The sequence below is a fragment of the Monodelphis domestica genome, chromosome 1 (genome assembly GCF_027887165.1).
Source record: "Monodelphis domestica isolate mMonDom1 chromosome 1, mMonDom1.pri, whole genome shotgun sequence".
Taxonomy (NCBI): Eukaryota; Metazoa; Chordata; class Mammalia; order Didelphimorphia; family Didelphidae; genus Monodelphis; species Monodelphis domestica.
Window position 1 is genome coordinate 483,484,354 of NC_077227.1, and position 23,975 is coordinate 483,508,328.

At 38.1% G+C, this 23,975-nt stretch overlaps 2 protein-coding genes across 11 annotated transcripts in view; one reads left to right on the forward strand and one right to left on the reverse strand.

The window, feature by feature from the left end:
• TCFL5 (transcription factor like 5) overlaps positions 1 to 16,885 on the forward strand; it is a 33,748-nt gene extending 16,863 nt beyond the window's left edge. For 4 of the 10 annotated variants that reach the window (XM_007475585.2, XM_007475583.3, XM_056812861.1 and 1 more), the window contains one exon: positions 2,281 to 2,407. In XM_007475585.2, the coding sequence (XP_007475647.1) occupies positions 2,281 to 2,288 (8 nt within the window). In that variant the 3' untranslated portion in view covers positions 2,289 to 2,407. Of the gene's footprint in view, positions 1 to 2,280; positions 3,132 to 5,019; positions 9,984 to 15,763 lie in introns of those variants that run through there. The other 6 variants (XM_007475582.3, XM_007475586.3, XM_001376485.5 and 3 more) reach the window with 3 other exon arrangements.
• The window catches only part of COL9A3 (collagen type IX alpha 3 chain), a 55,534-nt gene continuing 35,298 nt past the window's right edge, over positions 3,740 to 23,975 (reverse strand). The window contains exons 23-32 of the mRNA XM_007475579.3: positions 23,658 to 23,711; positions 22,103 to 22,174; positions 19,954 to 19,989; positions 17,037 to 17,081; positions 15,181 to 15,213; positions 13,940 to 14,086; positions 13,645 to 13,699; positions 12,622 to 12,804; positions 4,794 to 4,871; positions 3,740 to 4,153 (exon numbers count right to left, since the gene is read on the reverse strand). Coding sequence (XP_007475641.1) covers positions 3,966 to 4,153; positions 4,794 to 4,871; positions 12,622 to 12,804; positions 13,645 to 13,699; positions 13,940 to 14,086; positions 15,181 to 15,213; positions 17,037 to 17,081; positions 19,954 to 19,989; positions 22,103 to 22,174; positions 23,658 to 23,711 — 891 coding nt within the window. The 3' untranslated portion in view covers positions 3,740 to 3,965. The remainder of the gene's footprint in view (positions 4,154 to 4,793; positions 4,872 to 12,621; positions 12,805 to 13,644; positions 13,700 to 13,939; positions 14,087 to 15,180; positions 15,214 to 17,036; positions 17,082 to 19,953; positions 19,990 to 22,102; positions 22,175 to 23,657; positions 23,712 to 23,975) is intronic.

A 23,975-nucleotide genomic window follows, 5' to 3' on the forward strand; every position in this document is an offset into this window, starting at 1 on the left:
GAAGAATGATGCATTAATATCATATCAGACATTAAACATCAGGTTCAGTCTAAATGAAATAAGAAATCCAATATATGAGCTATTTAATTGACTCAAATTATTAACTCAAATAAAAATAATCCTAAAAACAAAGGTATGTTTGTACTTCAAATGAGTATTTTATGGTATTTTGGTTTATTTGAACATTAGCATCCCTTAGGGCAAATATAATTTATTAACCTGAGGTTGTGCATGAGCCATAGCTAATGTTTGTCAGTTCTATGTATTGGTAAGATACTAAATCTGATGTTCCTCTTTGACTCCTTGGAATTCAACCTTTGTTGCTAGCATGGAGTCTTATAATTACAAAATGTGAATATTAGCTTTGGTCACATGACATCTTTTTTACAGAATGAAAAAAGTTATAAAAATAATTATTTGTATTTTTTGTTCATATAAGCTTATACTTAATAGTAAAATAAAAAGAAGTGAAGTTAAATAGAGATCAGTAAATATCTCTAGCAACATACCTTATACTTGGATCATTCAGTTGGTTAGGATTTTTGAGACCTGTTAAGCTTTCCTTGGGGCTATCCATATTGTAAAAATGCATACCTTGGGTCAGCTAGATGGCTCAGTTGGAAAGGGAGCCAGACCTGGAGACAGGAAGTCTTGGGTTCAAAGGTGGCCTCAGATGCTTCGTAGCTATGTGTCCCTGGCAAGTCACTTTACCCCAATTGCCTAGCCTTTAACAGTCCTTTGCCTTTGAACTAATTCTAGTTATGGATTCTAAGACAGAAGGTGAGGGTTTAAATTAAAAAAACAAAACATGCCTTGCAGTCAGTTGGAATGAGTACAGAACAAGTATTGATAGATTTGCTATTCATTATCATCTCTAGAAAAAAACATTTAGGATGCATGAGAATGGACCAGCAACTGCTTCTTCATTTATGAAAAAAATACAACCAATTTCATTATAAAGTACTTTTATATATTTAGGAGAAAGTATCATTTTCCTTTATCTAATGTCATCATTTAATTCCAAGCATTGTTCTAAAAGACAGATCCCATATTTCTAGAATATATACATCTGTAGACCAGATTTAGTGGACCTTTTATGTGTTTTGGTCTCCAATTGTTTTTTGTGTTTTTGTTTTTGTTAAGGAGTTCAAATAAGAAAGTAAAAGTGTCTTACCATTTAAAAATTTTAATAGTAAGTGGGACATTTGGGATACCATCTAGCTAATCCAGCTGTCATACTTTATAGATTTATAAACTAAGGGTTAAGAACTCATCCAAGAACCAAATAGCTTTTTTTTTCCTTTTTTAAACCAATACCTTCTGTCTTAGAACCAATACTTTGTATTGGTTCCCAATCAGAAAAGTGGTAAGGTCTAGACAATATGAGTTAAGTAACTTGTCTGGGGTCACACAACTAGGAAGTGTCTGAGGCCAGATTTGGCCAATTAGCTTCTTAAATGATAGAGACTTGAACCCAAATCTTCTGACTCCAGTCCAGGATTCTTTCAGGATGTTGCCTTGCAAATCCACATAACCTCTCCCCAGAAACATTCAGTTTTGTTCATTAGCTACATTTCAATCTTCAGACACATGCCATTTTACATGGAGGAACAGTAACTTATATTAGGAGATGAAATGTGAAATAATATGTCATCTTAAATTGTTACAATCTTCTAAAGCACTTTAACTCCCAAGGAAAAGTATCAAAAGAATTCATGCTTGGGAGTATAAGATGTAATGATTGTGTTTAGTATTGGGTGGGTAATTGGTGTCTAGTTTTTTAAAAGAAGATGGATTTTAAAAATAAAAGGTGCCTTCTAATTATTTAATTAAGAATTTTGCACAAGAGTTTAGTGCTATAACCTTGCTTTCTCTAGTATTAAGTGATTATAGTAATTGCATAATAAAGTAGTAGTCATGTTATAATATTACTAAAAACCAGTAATGAATAAGTAGAAAATCTCCTCATTATGAAAAATATCCATTACTTTTTCAGAATAGATGCCTTTAGTTTTTTATTCATGTTAAGATTTTAACTAAAAACTAACCATAATTTGGGAATTATGATTTACTTCTCATTTATGTGAACATTTATTTGAATAGCTATTTAATAAGCCTCATTAAGAGAATTTTATTTGTAATTTTTATGAATGTTAAAATAACATTTTGATAGTCTAAATGTTTATATTGTTATTAATTTGAGGCTTAGTAGTTTTATATATCTGAATGCTACTTGCATAAATTCAATATATTAAATTAATTATCATTTCTTGGCTTTAGGAATTTGAAAGTGTATTTTGTGGTAAAACGGGCAGAAGGCTAAAGCTGACCAGACCAGACTCGTTAGTAACATGTCCAGTGCAGGAAAATCTACAGAATAGCCCAGCTATGGAGATCAAGTAGTTTGAACTGAATACTTAGTATTTTTACTAAATATATGGCTGTCCAGGGATGATCCATATCTATTTTCTACAATTCTGGAATTCTGCTCTGATGATCTATTTTATATTGACAACATTTGTTAATGGGATTCCAGTAGTAGTGACTTACTGGCAAAATACATTTTGTAAAAATACATATCTAGAACATTCAATATTTATTCATCAGTGTCCTCTTAGACCTTTGGGGGACCAGCAGCAACAAGAAAGCATCTTGACAATAATTAGTAAGTAATTCTTCAATTATCGATCAAATCCATCATGTTTTTCTAACATGATATGTTATAAAAATATCAGAACAATCTATATAGATTTGTGTTCGGCCTTATTAAAAGGTACATTGCTTTTATTTTATTTATATTTCAAATATGCCCACTTAGCAATTGGAACAAAGTTAAATTGTTCTTGACTATAAGTAGTTTGGAAATGATACTGTATTTGAGTTAATTTGCCAATTATCTATCCCCCTTGGAATTATATTTTCAGTCATACAGTGCTGTTTATTTGCATTGTTTGCAAAATACAGTACTGTTTTAGACCATTTTACCACAAGCTTTCCAAAAGTTTCTCTTAAAGCTGCTTTTGCCCACAAATGGTATATTGTAAACAATGGATTACTTATATGCACAGAATATTTTCATATTGAGAGTAATTGCTCTATGTGATAATAAACTACAGTGTTTTGAACTAAAATTCTTTCAGATTTGAGTGGCTTTATTTATTACAACAGATGACACCAACAGGCTTTAATGTACATACAAAGTCACCTAAAATAAATACTGTAAAATCACAGATATTCACAAATTTTTAGTAACTTACTTTCAGACAAAAACAAGTGTTAAAGAGGTAAATCTGGCTAGGGCTTTATGTAGATAGTACATCACAAACTTTTTAAAAATTTCATTTTATTTTTAATAATACATCACCAGTTTAATATTATTGGACGCAATGAATTTATTTCTTTTACTGGGATTCCATCATAATCTTTGGCAATATGCACAGTATTTGTGAAAAAGTGAAGTTTGGTATGAACATGTTGCTGAATATCCTTTGTCATCCTATGGAAATATAAAAAAACTCTCCCCTGAAGATTTTATTTACATACTTAAACCCCCCCCCCCTTAGAAGTGTTTTAGATGTATTGCTTATGACAAGTTGAGGTATAAAATCAAGTTTAATTCTTGTACACAAATAGACAATTATGTGTAGGGAGAAAAGATACTAAAAAAGAATAGAGCCCTTCTGTGAGAAGGAGGACAGATTTGTTGCCTTTAAAAAGTATTGAAGGAAATAGGTTAAGCTTTTCTTTTTCTTTTTTTTCGTTTGTTTAAAGAAGGGCATCTGTAAGGAATTAAAAATGTTTTCATCATAGTGCTTCATTGAGCTGAATTACCATATACAATTTTGAGCACATTAAAATCAATAAGGGAATATTGTCTATCTGTGGAACACTTTGTCTTTTCATAATTCAATGCTTCCTCAAATATTCAGTATTCAGTCACTGGTCCATTTCTTTTAAGTTACATTTTACGAGCTTCTAGGGCCAGATTTTTCCCCACCTCCTATAACAGCCCCTTGACAGGCTGAGGTATCACAAATCCCTGGAGTTCCCTGAGCACCAATTGCACCAGGAATACCAGGATCACCTGGAAACCCAGGTTCACCATGGGCACCATCTCGACCATCTTTACTAGTTCCAGGAACACCTTGAGGCCCTTAAGAAAGATTTCAAGGAGAAAAAAGTTAGGTATAGAGTTTGGATATGGTTCTTATATTATCAGTTTAGTAGTACTTAGCTTTTCATTTTAAAACATAGCACAGTTAAGTAGTTATATTTATTTATGTTCCTGCTGTCAAGTTTCTATGTTTACCCTTTGCCTTGCTCATGTCTTATTCAGGACTGGCTATAACCACTCCATGAGTAAGACATGTTTATTCATTCAAAATTTAAATGACAACTCTTATGTTTGACAGATTCTAGGGTTAGTGAGAGGTTGCCAGGTATGAAGAAGTTTATACTTGGATACCAGAGGAAGATCTTAGATGAGGTTCTTAAAGGAACTATATATAGTGAGATGGTTATTTCAAAATATTAAAATGGTTTTTAGTCTTTAATAAAAATTGTTTATTTTTATTAAATGTTTCATGGTAAAGAGGGAAATCAAGAGAGTTAAGATTTTAATATGGGAATTATTTTATTTTTGCTTTTAAGAATTCTACCTTTGTTGAAGACAGTATTATCCTCATAAAAACTAAATAGATTCAAACAAATGTTTCATTTAAATATTCTGTCAGGGAACTAGAATGCTGACAGTAAAGCTTTAACCTGTATAAAGATGCTAAATATTGTCATACCTTGAGGTCCTTGATCTCCCTCAGGCCCATCAATGCCTACACCAATAGCACCTTTGTCTCCTCTGTCACCTTGATTACCTGTAATGAAGCATTGTGACATAAAAATTATTTAAAATAACTGAACAAGATCCCAATAACTTTGAAAATTTCCTAGTACAGTATTATAATACCAGTTACAGTTAAAACACAAATGTTTAATACTACCTTGGGGTTTTTGTTTTTACAGTGCATCCAATTTTGATAGCATTTTATATTTGCTATTACTCAAAAGTCCTCCTTTGATGCCTCATTGTGGTGTGGAGGTGACCCTGGGTTCTCTGAGACTATGCCAGTGAAGCACAAGCTCTGGCTGGTCCTCCCAAGCTGGAAAGGCATTGAATATGGGACCAGCCTCACTAAGTTCAGAGAGGCTCATCACAAGAAGCTTGGCCACCAGGTGATGATATTTTTCTGACCAAAGCAACTCATGAAGATGTCTACTATGATGTGGAGGAGCTATGGTCTGTGTCAGTGAAGGAAAACCCTTTCTGATGAAATCACAGATCTTTTTAAGTATTTAAATATTTAAACAATGTTACAGACAACTTCACTTACAGGAATAATTGTGGATCCTACAAAATGAGATATCTGTTTAGTGTGGTTTTACAACATTTATTCCTAATCAGTGCTAGGGACTTGTTAATGGCACCTAATTGATTTCAATGAAATGAGAAATACTATGAATTACCCACTGTTGTAAAAAGATAGATTTTTAAATAAAAAGTTCTTTGGTCCTTGTGGTAGTATTTTTGGGTGGATTAATCTCTCATATTTTATCTCCAGGGAAGGCAAGATGACAGAATATATAAATAAGGTAAAATCTGAAGCACAGAGAACACAGTCACCAAGACTTCATCAAAGGGTTTTGAGATAGCCCCTTCATCACCTTGGTATTGTGATTCAATTCAAGCATTTATTGTGGTCCCTTGGCACTGTGCTATAATAGCAGCCATAATAGCTAACATTTGTAGAGCACTCATCATGTGTCAGGCACTATGCTAAATGCTTTACAGTTCTCTCATTTGATCCTCACAACACCCTGGGAGGTAGATGTTATTATCTTTATTTTACAGAAGAGGAAACTGAGACAAATAGAGCTTAAGTGCCTTGCCCAGGATCATATAGGTAATAGGTGGCTGAGTTCAGATTTGAACTCGGGTCTTCCCAACTCCAGGTCCAGCACTCCATTCACCATGGATACAAAGAAATAAAGTAAAAAGTAGTTCTTGTCCTCAAGGAGCTTACATTTTAGAGAGGTGGCAACATAGATATACACATACACATATACAAACAATACAGAGTAGGTGGAATGTATCTTGGAGGAGAAGGCACTAGCATCTGAAGGGACTGAGAAAGACATCTGGGAGGAAGAATCATTTGAGCTGAGTCTTAAAGGGGGCCAGAGATTCCAAAAGTCTGAGGATAGAAGAGAGAATATTCCGCATGAGATGGGTAGTACAAAAGCACAGAGGTAGAAAAAGGAACTTTGTGCTAAATGAACAGAAAATAGCCCAGTGTGACTGGCCATAGAGTGTGTGAAGTAATATGTCAAAAGACTGGAAAGATAGAGGTCAAATTGTAAAGAGATTTATATGCAAACCAAAGTTTATACAGCATGTCTCGAAATTCCTAGCCCCAGTTTTAAAGTATTAATAGCTTTAATAAGCCTTAATACCTTAACACTGGACTGAATTTTAGGAGACACTATAATTCTAAAGGCAAGGGGGAAGAGGCAGTAAAGGGGGTTGGCATCACTAGAGTTTATTGAGTATGTGTGGGATGGGCCATATTGGTTAAACCCACACTTTAGAAAACTCATTTTAACAGCTGCATGGAGAATGGAATGGAGAGAGAAATAAGGCAGGGCTTCCAATTTAGAAGCAATTGCAATAGCCTAGGCAAAAGGTAGTAAATGCCTTAACTAGGATAATGACCATGATGGAGAGAAGGGGACATTTGAAAGAAATGCCATAGAGAAATCGTTAGACTTGGCAGCAGATTGGCTAAGGCATATGAAAAAGGAGTTGAGAATGACACCAAGGTTGAGCCTGGATGACTGGAATGATGGTGCTACTTTTAACAGTAATCGGGAGGTTTGGATGGTAAGATGAGTTCTATTTTGGAAATACTGGCTTTGGGATGCCAATGGGACATCCAAAAGGTTCTTTTTAGAGTTCTCCCAAATCAAAAATGGAAAAGTGACTTCTTTGCAACCTTCTCTGGTTACAAACACAAGAGTTTTGCCTATATCTTATAGGACCAGCCCTATTGGGATGCAGTTTGGTTCCCTTAAAATTTCTTCAACTTCTTTGGTTTTTTCCAGTTAGCCAGACACCTGAAATATTTGATTAGATGTAGACAAGTACATAGAAGTATCTCCACTGTGGCATCTGCTTTATGGTGATACCAATTATTGCCTTGGCTTATTCACTGGAAAACTGAGTAGCAAGAATCCTTGAATGAAACAAACCTTTGGGTTCTTCCTTTCAGTTTTAAAATGAGATATTTTTCATGAGGATCTTAAAATACTAAAGAGTATTTTAAGTAAGTAAAAGCCACAAAGGTGTTTTTTCTTTTTTGCTGTGGAGGTGGAGGAAAAGAGGTAAAATTTTCTTCTAAAAATACAAAACATTAAGCAGTGGATCTCTAGGCAGATGATTCTCAGATTTGGCAATTCTTGTCATTCTCCAGTCACCAATGATCTTTTCATTGCCACATCTAGCTTTTTCTCAGTACTTGACCTCTCTGCCTCCTTTGATGCTGTCAGTCTCTGCCCCACCCCTTCTTTGAATAATATTTCATGTAAAAAATAAAATGCATAAGATTACAAGGGAATCCATTTCACATCACTAAGATGCCTGTTACTTTCTCTTCCTCACATCTTACATGAAGTAGCCCTTTCCTTTACCAAGGGAAACTTCTCTACATATACAAGTGACTCCATACTATCTTGTGATTGTTCTCATTAATCATCGATCTTGCCTATTGGCTGCTTACCTATTGCCTACAAACATGTTCACATTTCCCCCATCATCATACTAAACTTGATTTATCCATCCCTGCTAGCTATTCTAAATTACTTTTCTCCTTTTTGTGGTTAAACTCCTTGAGAAGATTGCCCACAATGTATGTATGTCTTCACTTCCATTCTTCTCACTTTCTTCTCAACTCTGCAGTCTAGCTTCCATCTACATCATCCTACTGAAATTGCTTTTTCCAAAGTTACCAATGATCTATTTTTTTTCTTAGAGTATTTTTCCATGGTCGAGTGATCTTTTAATTGCCACAGCTGCTGGTTTTTTCTCAGTAGTTGACCTCTCTGCCTCTTGATTGCTTAGTCATCCTCTTCTTAATACTGTCTTCTCGCTAGGTTTTTGTAACACTGCTTTCCCCTGGCCTCCTACATTTCCCACTTGATGGTCAAGCTATCAGAACTTAAAACTGTACTAAGATTTTTGGGACACCCTGTACAATTTCACTTGGGGACCCCATCAACTCCCATGGATTCAACGATATCTATGAAGGTGATTTTCAGACTTATTTTTCCAGCCCTAGCCTCTCTCCTGACCCCCAACCTCACATCTCCAATCATTCCCTATTTTTGTGGAAGCCACCACCATCCACTCACCAGACTCAAAACCTAGATGTCATCCTCTTTCATCTTCCACAATCAATTGCCAGGTCTTGCCATTTCTAACTTTGTAACACCTCTCTATACACCCCCCCACCCCCCTTCTCTCCATGCACACTGATAGTGCAGGTCCTTATCATCTCTCACCTGGACCACTAGTAATCTGCTGGTGGGATCTTTGACTCAGGTTTTTCCCTTTTCTAGGCCATATTCCAGGCCATATTCCACTTAGCTATTAAATTTGTCTTCCTGAAGCATAAATCCAACCATATCACTGCCTCCGCACACTCCCTCCCATTCAGTTAACACCAGCAGCTTCCTATTGCTTCCAGGATCAAGTAAAAAAAAAAACCTCTTAATTTGGCTTATAAAGCTTTCTTTTACTGGGCCCATTCCTACCTTTCTAGGGTTTTTTGTTTTTTTTTTAAACCCTTACCTTCCGTCTCTCCAAGGCAGAAGAGTGTTAAGGGCTAGGCAAATGAGGGTTAAGTGACTTACCCAGGGTCACACAGCTGGGAAGGGTCTGAGGCCAGATTTGAACCCAGGACCTCCTGTCTCTAGGCCTGGTTCTCAATCCACTGAGCCACCCAGCTGCCCCCCCCCCCACCTTTCTAGGCTTCTTATATCTCACACCCCTCACATACTCTGATAGAATGACAGTGGCCTCAAGTACAAAATTCCATTTCCTCACCATGCATTTTCACTGTGTCTGGAACTGCTTCCATCTTCATCTCCACCTCCTAGCTTCTCTGGCTTCCTTCAAGTCTCAGGTTAGAGCTACAAGAAGCCTTTCTTGATCCTCCTTAACGTCAGTGCCTTCCCTCTGCTGGTTATCCTCAACGGATGATAAATGTGAGAGGGGCATCTGGGTGGAGCAGTGGGGAGTGTCAGAAGCACTTATCTTCCTGAGGTCAATTACAGCCCCAGATGCTAGCTGTGTGGCCCTGGGCAGTGCATTCACCTCATTTGCCTCAGTTTCCGCATGTATAAAATGAGATGGAGGAGGAAATGGCAAACCACTCCAGTCTCTGTGCCAAAAAAATTCCAAATGGGGTTGGACTTGACTGAGCGACAACGGTGACAAAGGGGTGGAAGTGTGTAGTTTGTGTCCGTCTCTCCTGTTAAATTGCAGGCTCCTTGGAAGCATGGGCTTCTTGCTTTTGGACCTCATGGGCACTTAATAAGTGCTTGTTGACTGCTAGTTCACTATATTGAAATCGTTATCAAAATATTTTTTAAAACAAGTTCACAAGTCTCTATCAGACCATTTACTGCCTTGGTGGGGAGGGGGCAGGGAATCAGAATCACAAAATGTCAGAAAACAAGCGTCTAAAAATTGTTTGTTTGTTTTAGTTTTTAAAAACAAGTTCACAGGCCCCAGGTTAAGAGCATTTGTACCAAGGAGCAGCAACAAGGTGGCTCAGTGATAGAGGTTTGGGCCTGGAGTCTGGAGGTCCTATGTTCAAATGTGGCTGTGTGATCCTGGGCAAGTCACTTAATCCTGATTACCTAGACTTCCCTAGAGAGCTCTCTTCTGCCTAGGAACTGATACTTAATATCTATTCTAAGACAAAGTAAAGGTTTAAAGAAAATTTATTCTAGTCTTAGTAGTTATAATAATGTCTATGATTCAGAAACCTGTTGTCAAAATATTTAATAAAAACAATTTTTAGACCTCATATGGTTGACAAAATGAATCTCTTAATATTGTTTGCCCCCTAGTGTTGACATTCCTAAATCACTGTACATAAAGAAAATTCTAAAATAATTGTTAAGTAGACTAAATTCTTAAATTATTTTTAAAATGTTTAATGCGATAAATTCAATAACTGTGAGGGAAATTTTTTGGAAATTCTGTATTTTCTAATTCCAAAATTTGTGCCTTTGAAAAAAATTATGTAAATTTATTTTAGTGATAAAAAAAGAGTTGTGCTGCTGGTAGTCATGTTTTTAAATGAAACAGTTAACTATGTGGTAAGTATGGGTATACAACTGCCCTTGCGGTAATAAAGTGAGTAGATATTGGAGACCATTTTTTTAACCCTCACCTTCTATCTTAGAAGCAATACTATGTATTGGTTCCAAGGCAGAAGAGCAGTAAGGGCTAGGCAATGGAAGTTAAGTGACTTGTCTAGGGTCACACAGCTGGGAAATGTCTGAGTTCAGATTTGAAGACCATTTTACAATGGAGAATTTTGAAATGCACAATAGTTTACATGTAAAATGTAAATTACATGTAAATTTTTTTTGTTGTTTGTTCTATTTTTCCTATGTTAAGATTTGCTACATTCAGAGTTCTGCTAAGAAAAAGGAGTCTCAAATCCTATTCTTTGAACTATACATCAGCTACAGTATTCAATTAATTTTCTTTCCTACACTAGACATAGCTTAAAAAAACAAAAAAACAACAACCACCACCACCACAAAATACAATCCACGAGGAAGAATAAGAAATCATGTTAGGTAGTGAGGTAGCACAGTGAATTGAGCATGGGGCCTGTAGCTATGGAAGACCTGAGTTCAAATCCTACCTCAAGACACTATGAACCTGAGCAAGTCACTTAACTTTTGTCTGTCTCAGTTTCCTCAACTCTAAAGCGAGGATAATCACAGCACCTACCTCCCAGAGTCAGTGTGAAGCTCAAATGAGATAACATTTGTGAAGCACTTAGCACAGTGCATGGCACCCAACTTCGTTACTATTATTACTTACATTCTGTTTTCATATTTTGTCTGTTGAATTACACTTTCCTTAGCCATTCATCACAAACCTTGGTGTTTGTCAGGAAATTCAGTGTCGTCTCTAAATACAGTTTGCATGTGTATTTCTTAGTCTTACTTCATCTGACAAGAACCTAAGTTTATTCAATATTCACATGTTGGTAGAATTGAAATCAAGACATAAGTAATCAATGATTGACCTTCAAAGTAAGGATAGGGCTTGGTTTGGGGATTCCCTCCATAAATGCAGATTGGCACCTTCTCTGCATTTCTTCACTGCTAAGTGAGAGCAGGGAGAAGTTAAGAGATTTGCCCAGAGTCACAGAGAGGCAGGACCAAAACTCAGCATTTTCTGGCTTTGAAGCTTACTGTCAGGAGGGCAGCTGGGTGGCTTAGTGATTTGGGAGCCAAGCCCAGAAACAGGAGGTCCTGAGTTCAAATTCTTCTTAGCTGTGGGACCCTGGGCAAGTCACTTAGTCCCCATTGCCTAGCCCTTACCATTCTGCCTTGGAACCAATACACAGGATTGATTCTAAGATGGAAGGTGAGGGTTTAAAAAAACAACTGGCCGTCTTTATCCACTGTGCCATACTGCTTCTGGTCTCCAAAATAGAACTTCATGTTGGGATTCCTCAAAGAGTATCTTCATTGCTCTTCCCTATTTTGTGGACCTTTGGCCTTGCAACTTTTACATTTTTTCCCCAGAAGATTTCCCCACAAACTCATCCTGATGTGGTCTTGAAGTTATTTAATCTTTCTGCTGGGCTTAAGATGAGGTAAAATAGACAGAGAAAAGAGGAGACAAGATGATCTCTTTCCCTTAAAGAATTATAAACTAGATGCCATTTATCTCTCATTTTATGTGCATGTTAAATTCATTCTATAGCTAAAACTTGAAAGAAAGTGGATAATGTAGGTCAGCAGAGAGTAGTGAAGAAGACACTTCAGGCCAGGAGCCTGCTGAGTAAAGGACAGAAATCAAGAACATGATTATTCAATTTGCCTAGAATTATTCCAAATCCATATGTTTCATCACTTTTTTATCTTACCTTCCATCTTAGAATGGAAGAATACCGTATATTGGTTCCAAGGCAGAAGAGTGGCAAGGGCTAGGCAATGGGGGTTAAGTGACTTGCCCAGGGTCACACAGCTAGGAAGTGTCTGAGGCCAGATTTGTGTTTCATCACTTCTAACTATCTCTTGGTTCCCCAAATTCAGACCCCTACTCTCCCTTTTGGTCCTCTTTTGTTCTTTAGCACCTTTACCTAAGAATATTTAAGGTCAAGGAAGTGAGTAAAATAAAAATATAAAATATAAACAGATAAATAAAAATATAAAGCAATCTGTGGCAGTTTGGTGCAATTCTGATTTGAGGGGAGCAATTAAAATTGAAAGAACCCTCAATGGAATTCACAATATCAATAGAGCTGTACTCACCTCTGGGCCCTGGATCTCCTAGCTCTCCCGTTGGACCTCGATACCCAGGTGGCCCTCGAGCACCAGGATGGCCAATAGATCCTGCTGGACCTGGAGGGCCTGGGGGACCAGCTGGACCAGGTCGACCAATTGATCCAGGAGTCAGAGGCTTCCTTAAGTTAGCAGCTAACTGTGCGATTTGTTCTTTTTTTGAAGGGAATGGGGAGATGGAAAAAAGTGTCAACTTTTGTTAAGTACGCCAGATGGAAGAGAATTCATTTCTATATTATCACAGATATTTTTAGAAAAAGCATCAAAACTTTGCACAGTCTTTTAAGAGCCAGACTCAGTGTTAAATTAAGACATTTCTCCTTTAAAGATGGAAATGTTTTATTGTTCTTGTGTTGAATCACAGAGCCAACACTGGTCTCCCTTTACAAACCATTACACAGGAGCACCATTCAACAGAACTAGGGGGAGGGCTAAAAACCACTTTCACCGGTCATGGAATTCATCCCCAGATAAATTATGTTCGTGCCACCTAGGATATATTCTTGTCCTAAACAGTCACTCCGATTCTACTAAGACAACTTTTGGGGTCTGGCGCAGAGACCCAAAAGTGAAACTTAATTTTCTATTGTTTCTTTTACATCAGGATTCGGAGTATTTTCTGAGGTCTCCCATTGAAACATTTTAACTAGTTATCCTCCCAAAGCCTGAATCTCTATCTCTGGCCCATGATGGCGGTGGTGACAGTGGTCACTTTATCTTTAACAGTTTACAATTTTCTAAGCACTGACACGCCTCTTATCTCAGTTGATAAATCCAATATCCTGAGGTAAGAAGTAGAACAATGGCCCTTCCCCACTCCACCCACAGGTGCTAAGGACAGTCCCTTCTCTCTATTCTTCTCCATTATCAGCTTCCATACAGGAGGATGGGAATGGGGTTTTCTTGATACCTAACTGTTCTGCCTCTAATTAAACAGGTGAAAAGTGCAGCTTGAGATCTGCATTTTATAGAACTGTCCAAGCCCATACTCACCACTAATCATTCCTCCACACAGTTCCCTTATGTGTTGTTCACTGGCTTCTTTACCCTGAAATCACCAATTTTTTTTTTAAAGCAAATCAGACCACAGATCATCTTTTTGATACCCAATGTACAATTCAACTGGATCAATAAATTTTCATCCTTGCAAAGAGACTCTTCCCTGTGTGTGTGTTTAATCCTATTCATCACTGGTCCAGCCCTTAACCCCATTTCTGATCCATAAATTCAACCACCATTCAGATTCCAATATGTATCTATTTTCAGAAAGGCCAAAAAGAATACTTACAGGAACCCCAGGTTTTCCAGTAATTCCAGGGATACCTTGCAGCCCCTGGAAGCCCGCTGGACCAGGATGGCCTGGAAGCCCTTGGACACCAGCAGTTCCATTAGGACCCTGAATACCTTTAGGGCCCAGCTCGCCTCTACTACCTGACTAAAAAAAATAAAATAAAATGAACAAAAACAGCCAAAACCTAAAAGAGGGGGAAATTCAGAATTAGACTATACAAACCGTTTCTTAGTTTTTGTAGGCCCATTTGGAAAATAGTCCTTTGAAGGCTTTTCTCAAATACTTTTCTGTCAGACAAAAGCTTCCTAGAAAATGTCTTTCATATCAGTCACTCACTCATAGGTGCCTTACAGCTAGTACTCATAAAGTATTGCTTACTAATTACCACAAACAACTATTTGCTGAGCGCATCAGTTGTGCTTTATGTATTCTCAGCCTCAAATTGACACATTTTTTTTTGTTTTTGAATTAAAAAATTTTATTTTCAGTTTCAAATGCTCTTCTCCTCTACCCCTTCCATTGAGAAGGCAAGAAATACAACACCAGGGGCAGCTAGGTGGCTCAATGGATTCAGAGCCAGGCCTAGAGACAGAAGATCCTGGGTTCAAATTTGATCTCAGACACTTCCCAACTGTGTGACCCTAGGCAAGTCACTTAACCCCCATTGCCTAGCCCTTACTTGTACTTCTGCCTTGGAACCAACATACAATATTGATTCAAAGATAGAAGGTATAGGTTGAAAAAAAAAGCAATGAAACACATAGAGGAAGAAATCATGACTACATTATATTTATTCTAAGGCAGAAGGTAAGGGTTTAAAAAATATAATACCAATTATACATGTGAAAATATGACAAAGTTAAGAGTGGTCTAACCCCAGTCACTCCTATCTTCCTAAATAATTTCCCATTTTTGCTTTGTTTACTACTCTGGATTGGTTTCTATTCAAGCTGTCGCTTATATAATTGGAAACAAATGAACCATAAATTCCAGGGAAACAAATGAACCATAAATTCCAGTCCAGAGAAACAAAAGGCAGGTAACTGGTTAAGTGCAATCTCTCCTTGCCCCATAGAACCACCCTTAGAAAGAAAAAAAAGGAATCATTGTAAAGCTCAGGAAATGTTGGAGTCCTTGGAAATGGTCCTCATATAATCAGATCCATTTTCCAGCAATATGATAAACACAAATAAGCATTCTGAAACTTTCCAAGGTAAAAATCTTCAATAATCTCTTACCTCTCCTTTCTGTCCAACAGGACCATTAGGACCCTGGAAAAAGAAAAAAAGGGGAGGGAGGGGAGGATTAATGCTTAAAAGATTGCTGCCTTTTGGGTGGGGGGATGGGCTAAAAGCCACAAATATACCATTTTAGTAGAAGCACGTGAACCAGTTACGGGCATGTTGTCTTTTTAAAAGTATATTTAATGGATACTTTGCCTTTCTATTCCAGTCATTTCACAATATGAGCATGTTCTTAAATGCTCATACTGATGGAGCAGCTACATAGCAGCACAGAGGACAGCATGCCATGCCTGGAATCTGGATTCAAATCTAGCCTCAGCTGTTTCCTAGTTTTGTGACACCTAACCCCAAGTGCCTAGCCCTTCTTGCTCTTTGGTCTCAGAATGGATGCTAAGCCAAAAGATAAAAGTTTTAAAAAAGTAAAAAAAAAATTACACCAGATTCCTTGTGCTGTATGCTTTGGGAGTCTACTCCCTTCTCCAGTGGAGCACCATAAACAATGTGTCTGTCTCGTTGGCCACTTGACCAGAGAGATGGATTTAGAAAGCAAACTAACAGTACTTATTCCCTTTAACAGGAGGAAGTGAAATGAGAAGCTTGTGTGAGATAGGCTGGATCTTCCCGTGGAACTATCGCTTTCATCCTGGATACAATTCAGCCAAGTGGAAGGTTTCCTAATGTACAATCAGGGATGGTCTCCCTCGTCTCCCTTTTCTCCATCCCCAGCAGCCAAGGGGTAGTCAAGCTCAGATCTTCACATTCCAGAAAGAATTCTTATGTTTGTAATTCCTTAGCCTTGAAAAAGTGATTTCAATGATAGAGTTTAGGCCTAAGATCTTGAAAATTCCGTGAGCTGCTGTGGTGAGGCTCCAGCAAGTGCCTGATGAGAGGCGTGTCTGTCCATTTCATCCAAAGACACAGAGGAAATTGAATGGCCATCTTTGAAAGACCGATTACCTTAAAGCTGGATAGATTTTCCAAAATCCATATTAGGCCCATAGTCATTAACAGTAGGAGACCCAATCTAGGTAAGTCACTGTCCTCGGGGACAGAAATTCAGCAGCAGAATTCCTCTCGGCTCTGAGGGAGCCAGTGGAGGTTGTATACCTTTTTTTACGTTCAGAACAATCCATCAAAACACGTGCAAGAAATACTTCTTTTATTTTATAAGATGTAGCCAAAATTTATGAGGAGAATCATTTCCTCCAGCTAAAACTCTACATCAAATAGTTCTGTAGTGAAAAAGAATGCATAGATGATCTCGGTCATCTCGCTTTGGAAAAGTTTATTCTATCTGGGAAATAGTATCTCAGTGTTATAAACATCCTTCTTTTATATACTTTATCAGTATGGTTCTCAGGGACAACATATGATCCTGCCAGACTGTAATGGCTTCAGATAGAGATTCACCACCCTGTGTTTCAGGACTCGCCTTGCCAAGAGGGCAAGACTGACCACAAGTTGATGGGAGGTTTGGTTTTTTTGGCCACAATTTAAGAAGCCACGTAGTAAGACATGACAAGGTTGTTTTATGCTTTAATGGATGGAGTGTCCTGCTGCTGATGCATCTCAGGCCTTTTGAAGGATTAAAAATATAGTTATTTGGGAATAACTTGAAACAGCCTGGATCCTCTACTTTCCATTCCTAGGACACTGTGTACAGCTGTCCACTAAAAATAAATGGTGTTGCCTATTGTGATTCAGCGTTGTTAATTTCCATGTTCTTACACTCAGAGCTCTTTCTTTTGAATTCTTATCTACAAATTCTAAATTTCCCTTTTAGAGTTCCCTTTGGACTTGGATGGCTTCCATTGCTAGTGGATTTTAAAGATGAATTTAATCAAACATACCAGTTCTCCTTTGTCCCCAGGAAGACCATCAGCTCCAGCAATACCCTGAAAATGACACACCTCAATATTAATAGACCCAACTATATGGAGATGTCACCCTCAGTCCAACTCTGACATTAAGGAATTGAGTGATTTTAACAGAACAAATTTGATGCAAGCCAATGTCAATAACAATCCAATCTCTGAAATGCATAAACATAGAGTATTTGACAGTGAATATCTTATCGTATGATTCTACTTTATTAGATCATTTTTCCAGTTAAATTAATTAGTGCCTGGCTAGATTAGAGCTATATTGTTTCAGATTTGGGGACATCTGGGCTACATCCAGTGGATATGTCATTACTACTGCCACTTAATTTTGGTGGGGTAGGATTTTAAATTGAAATCTCCTAATCTCTTGAATATACAAAGCAGAAGAATCAGAGCTTCAATCCAGGAGTATGAAAACGGGATTGAAAAATTGGACCTGAGGACCTGGAGACATAACCACAAAATTTTCCCTCCAGATGAATGAAGATGCGTGCATTCAAAGTAGCTTGGTTCTTCTCTCCTGGCCTCCACTACACTCCCTCAATCTGTCCTTTCTAGCTAAGTGGGGATAACCTGGAAATCTATTACAATGGTGGTGTTAGACTTAAAAACAAAATCACTTCTACCTCTGCCCCTGAATCAATGACTATGTGTATCACTGTGGAAATTTTTTTTTCTGGGAATGATTTAGACTAGATGGCCACTGAGGCCCTTTCCAACCCTGAAAATCTGTGAACACTTGATTTACTCAAATGGAGATCAAATCTCTAATTTAAGAGATAAGGATTCTTAGGAATCCTGCATCAGTCTCAACATCTCTCCTCTGCCCTCTCTCTCATATCACTATTTTGGACACTGAACTTTCTATTTGTCAGTGATAGTCTGGGAATTGAATTAGCATGCAACCTAGTTGGTTGTCTTACTAAATCTTTAAATTGGTCATGCTAGAGATAAAGAAGACTCTAGATAGAACCAGGACATGAACCACAGGAAAAGAGGGAGAGAAAAAGCCAACCAAAAATAAGGGTAGATAAAAAATGCCCACATTATCCACCCTTATAGAATGTCTCTCATATTAAACTTCTAGTTCTCATGAAAACCTGGCTTCGACTTAGAAACTCAGTTACATGGACTCCAAAAAAAACCATTGTGAGATGTTTGGGAGAGCAGTCTCCTCTAGTTGAAAACTGAAAGGGACTTCCTTCCAAAATGAAACCTGGTTTGCAGCGACAGTCTCAGTTCCATATAGGGTGTATTATAGGATCCTTGGGATGCTAATAGGATTTGTCAGTAGTTAGAACCTGGAAATGACGTCAGAGCTGCTAGTTAAATCTAGACGGGGAAAGGCTGAATCAGTCCTGCTCCACCCTGGATATAGGTCAATGGATCATCTTTGTATCGACAAAGGACTCTGATTGGATCCATGAGTTTCTGCCTCCTACCATGAGAGGGCGTCTGCCACTAAGTCATCACTATAGAGACCTAACAGTACCTACTACCTAGTTGGTATCACCATCATCACTGAGTGCTGTGTTATTCCTTATATGACTTGGGATTGCAGCAACTGATGTCAATATGTAGATTTTCACTGAGGATGAAGCCCGGAAGTCACTTTTAAAATATGATCAGCACAAGATATTTCTGCAAAAGGGTGAAATGTGAAATAGTCTCCTCTCCGTGGGATTTTAATGCCCCTGTCAATAGGAAAAGAGCCTGCCCTTGTTCTAAAAACTCAACAGAAGCAGCAGTAGCTGAAGCACCCTCATATCCTCAGCAGAGAATGCCTAGCAACATCCTAGGGGAAGTTAGTCCTAACAGCTATTTCTGTGGCATAAAGAACCACACGCACTTTTAAAGTTGTTCAGCCCAACTTTCTCCAAGCACCTTCCTTTGTTACCTGTATAGTGGGCTTCAGGCAGGTATGAAGACAAAACACAGGGTCTAATAGTTGCAAAGATTAACCTGCAGAATTGTGGGACACTTGGATATGCTGTTTGAGGCACCTACCTGAGTGCAGAGAAGCTGATCACCAAAAGGATGACCACCAGGTGATGAATTTTTACAGTTACAACTTATAAAACCACCTAGTAAATTGTGGAGGGCTATAATCTGCATCACTGGAGAGCCCTGCTGAAGTCACAAGCCTTCTACAAGTTTGCCCATTCTGGAGAAAAGACCAGAAATTCAACCATTCCTTTTATATTTTCACTAAGATAGAAAGGAGAAATAAGGGGCAGCTAGGTGGTTTTGTGTATAGAGAGCCGGGTCTGGAGATGGGAGATCCTGGGTTCAAATGTGGCTCGAGATACTTCCTAGCCATGGGACACTTAACCATAATTACTTGACCCTTAATGCTACTTAGTTTTGATTTTAAGATGGAAGGTAGGGATTCAAATGAAAGAAATTGTTTTAAGGCTTCTAACACCATCTCTACCCCCCCAAAAAAAAAACCATAATAGCTACCCCTACCATCCAGGTATCAAACAGAAAGAAAGTGGGAAACTTGTTTTGGAAAAAGCCCAAGCCTTAACACGGCCATGCTTTTTTGCCCCACGAGGGTTGCTTGCGACAGTTTATGTTCCAACAGCAGAACACTCTTTTCCCAAGTGGTGAGGTCTAGAGGTTGGATAAGTCGTACAGGTGACATTCACTATACTCATCCCAAGAGAGGTATCTATGGTACACCTATCATCAGGGAACGGAGTGTCATTTAAAGATACACGTGTGAATTATAAACCAGTTTGGAGTCAGAGAAGATGAGGAAATCTTCTATTCTTCATGGAAAAGCCCGAGTGACAGACTAAAAGAAAGAAAACTTGTTTTTTTTGGACTATATGTCAATAGGAACTATCTAATCTGAAAGAAAGATCAACAAGGAGCTCACCTGGTTTCCTTTGGGACCCACAGCTCCTCCTGGACCCTACAAAGGGGGAGAAAAAGCAGCTGAATAGAGGAATGACACCAGTTCCTAATGTGGTAAGGGCACAGACACTGAGCCAGGAGCCAAACTCAGCCACAGAGCTCTAGGACCTTGCTGTTCAAATGTAGTTTGTATTCACAGGGAATTACAATAAGATTTAAGAAAGTATTTAATAGTTATTGGGGAAGATTCTTTCCCTTCTCCCCTTTGAAATATAAAGATGAAACATACTTAAAATTTTCCCCATGAATAAAAAGCAAATACAAAAATTGTTCTTAATGATCGTTAGCATGAATGGTTTTTCCTTTAACTGAACCTTACAGGAGAACCTGGCTCATATTGCTGTGCATTCTTGAACAGAAGCAATGAAAGCCTTTATTGATATGTTCCCCAGCTTAGCAACTATCCTACCTTTCTGGGCTTCTATGTCATCTCAGGGGCCCCTAGAGCTTTGGGGTAATTTTTCCCAACCTCTGGAATGTCTGGCTTTTAGGTTAACAAAGGGCTCACTGTCCTAACTCCACAGGGCCCTGACTTATACTGAACTTCCATCTTCAAGGATAAATCCACTGAAGCATTAATTTCCCTCCATTTCCCTACTTGACAGCCATGGTGCGCTGGAAGGTAGGTGTGTCTATGTTCAGCGGGAATCTATCATGTCCCAACAAGACATTCTTTTAAGAGAAAGGGGCATTTTATTGAGTCGGGGGAAGGGAAATCAAGATGCCTGGATTATCTTGAGATATTTGTGAGATAATTCAAATTCACCATGTTTATGTTATAAGAACATCACATTACACAATTTGTTAAGGTATTTCCCAATCAGTGAGAATTCACTTGGTTTTTAGTTTCCAGTTGCTATGAACACTTTTTGTGAATGTAAAACGTGGAAACAAAGTAGAAGCCCATTGATTAGGGAATGACTAAACAAGCTGTTATATACAAATATAATATAATAACACTCCACTAAAAGATAAATGAAATAGATGTGCTGAAAACAGAGAACCATGGTAAGAAATATGAACTGAAGCTAAGTGAAGTAATCAATGGAAATGGAAAGAAAACATCCCATCAATTGAAACAGAATGTTGTGAAATTAGAATGACAAAAGAAGATATCTCTTGTTCTCTGTAGAGGTGGCCTATTTCACAAAATGTCGGGTTTTTTAGAGGGGTTGGTAAATTTTGCTAAATTCCTTTTCCCTTTTTAAATTCTTTGTTCTAAGAGATGGTTTTCTGGAAGGGAGTTAGGGGACATCTTGAGAAATGTAGGTGATATAAGAACAAAATATATTAATATAAAGGTTTTTTTTTAAGGTGATGCTATAGTGATAAACTTAAGAACTCTGATCAATGCAATGACCAACCATAATTCTATGGGACTTATGATGAAACATGCTGCCCATTTGTGATGGAAAAGTGAGAGACTCCTATGTTTTTTGGATATGACCAATATAAAGTTTCATTCTTCTTGACTATACTTATTTGTAATGACGACTTTGTTTTTCTTTTTCAATTAGGCAGGAGGTGGGAACCAAAGAAGGCAAGTTTTCATTAACTGAAAAAAAATTAATTTGTTAAAAAGCACTCCTTTATTATTTTGGTATACATATAGCCTTTCCGTCTTTCTTCTTTAATAATTCTACATTGTTTTTGGAATGTGAGACACTAGTTTGGTATTTTTTTCTAAGAGTAAACAAATTGATTTGCCACAGTTGTGATTGTTTTTACAGTCAGTGATTGTCATTGAACAGCTTTAAGAACACTGTGGAATAGTAAAAAAGTAAATATAGAGGATTACAAGTTAAAAAAAAACAACCTCCTAGCAGGGCCACTAAATTCTTGTGTAACTTTGGGCAAGTGATTTCCCTTCAGGTTGTTTTGTTTTGTTTTTTACTATAAAAAGAAGTTGTAATAGAATATCTCTAATGTCCTTTCTAGCTCTAATATTTCGATGATGTCTCTACCCTGTTAAATATAGATGTTAGGCAAAGAATTCACTCTCCAATGCCATAATCTTCTCAAGGGAGGTGGCACAGAAGAACTAATTCATTAATTTCAGAGAAAATCATAACAGCCCTTTGCTTCTCTTAGGATAAGAATATTTCACTTACCCTGTCTCCAATACCACCTCTAAGGCCCTGGGGGCCTGGTAAACCAGGATCTCCAATGCTGCCCTTTGGACCCTGTAGTCAATACAGCAAAGGGCAAGTTGGTTATTGACATTTCTGAAAAATGACTCCGAAATAACAAAAGTTCCTCCCATGATGGAGCTCATTCTCTGTATTCATAACTCAAGAGATAATTAACATTAGGCACAAGGGAATACAAGGAGGGAAGAGTTGAGCAACAGTCCCATTTTTTTGTGGCAATAAAGGTTGGGTAACAAGGTTATATCCTCCAGGGAAGAAAATTTCATCTCTTAATGCTTCTCAATCTGGTCTTTCTCCCTTCCCACTAGCCTGCAAATTTCTGAGTGTAGCCACAACGTAATTTTTCATCTTTGCATCCCTTATACTGATTGTAAAACAGGGTGTTATCATAGATGCATAATATATTTTTTATTTAAATTGAAAGCTCTTGTTCATTAAACCCACCACAAAACTAGATTCCTTTCCCCTCAACACCTGCCTCAGTTTATCTTGCTACACAGAAAATTTTTTAATTATACAGAGGTGTTGGGGTGTTGGAGAGGAGAGAGAGAAGGTGACAGATCAGCAAGGACAAATATGAAAGACAGACTAGATGACAATGCTCTTGAGAACAGCACGTTTAATCCATAACTTTAGATAATTCACAATAGTGGATAATCAGGAAAGGCAAAGCAAAACCAAAAAATGACTTCTACTTGGCCCCTGGGACACATTAAGTAATATTTTCTGCATGGTAATATCCTCTCCCTTCCTAATTATGTCTCTCAGTCAGTGGAATCACCCCAGGCTCTGATAAGTAGGTTTTCACCTTATCTTGCTAGAATCCGGATTTTTATCTCACTTCCTGCTCATCTCCAAAATCCAGTCATCATCCCTACCTCCTCCCTGTTGGAAACTTGGACTCATCCTCTAGAATGGGCCCTGAAAGGGAAACACTTAAGTTTTCTGGATCCACGCTCACCTCTCAGCCATGTCCAAGAAGTGCCACTGTGTACATACCCATTCCCCGACTCTTGCTCTCTTCTTCCCTTTATACTTTGCCTTCCCCCATTAGAATAAAAGCTCCATGAGGGGAAGGACTGGTTTGCTTACTTATATTTGTATCCCTAAAGTTTAGCATGACCCTTGGCACATAGTAAATGCTTACTAAATATTCTACCTATCCAAAATCAGGCTGCATTTCCAGAACACCCAGTGCCAGGTGCCAGGTGACTAATGTAAGCTGACCATGTCTACCAATTCTATGCGTAGCCTGATCCATTGACTCTTACCCTCCCTAAGTGTTGTATTAGACTCCAGCCAGGAGTGGTCCAAAGTTGTAGCCACTACTCAGTCTTCCATCCATTTGCTAGGAAAGGGCCAACAGAAAGGGGACCTCCACACTTTTGCTCTCTTCCCTTGTCCCTTGACCCCTTTTCTTACGTATAGAAATGAATAGTTCTTCCCAGATATTATTCCTGGTAATTAGGCCCAAATTCTTTACCAGATTCCTTGCTAACCAAATAACTTTACTGACCTGAAAGCCTCTGACTCCAGGGGGTCCCAGTGGGCCCTGCAGACCAAGAGCCCCCTGAAAGACACAAAGAAATAAACATCCTTAAGGAATGAGGTTCAGAAGCAGTCACTGAAAAGAAGCAGCACAAATAATTTTAGTGGAGAGGTGGGTGACATTAAAGGGATGTAGCAAAGGAGTATGTAATAAAGAAGGAAGGGGTTGCTTCTTTACCCCTCTACTTCTAATTTGTCTAGAAATTCATCATGATGGGTTTTGGGGAAAAAGCCCTTAATCCAGAGCCCCCAGAATATCAAGGATCTGGTAAAATAAACAACAGGT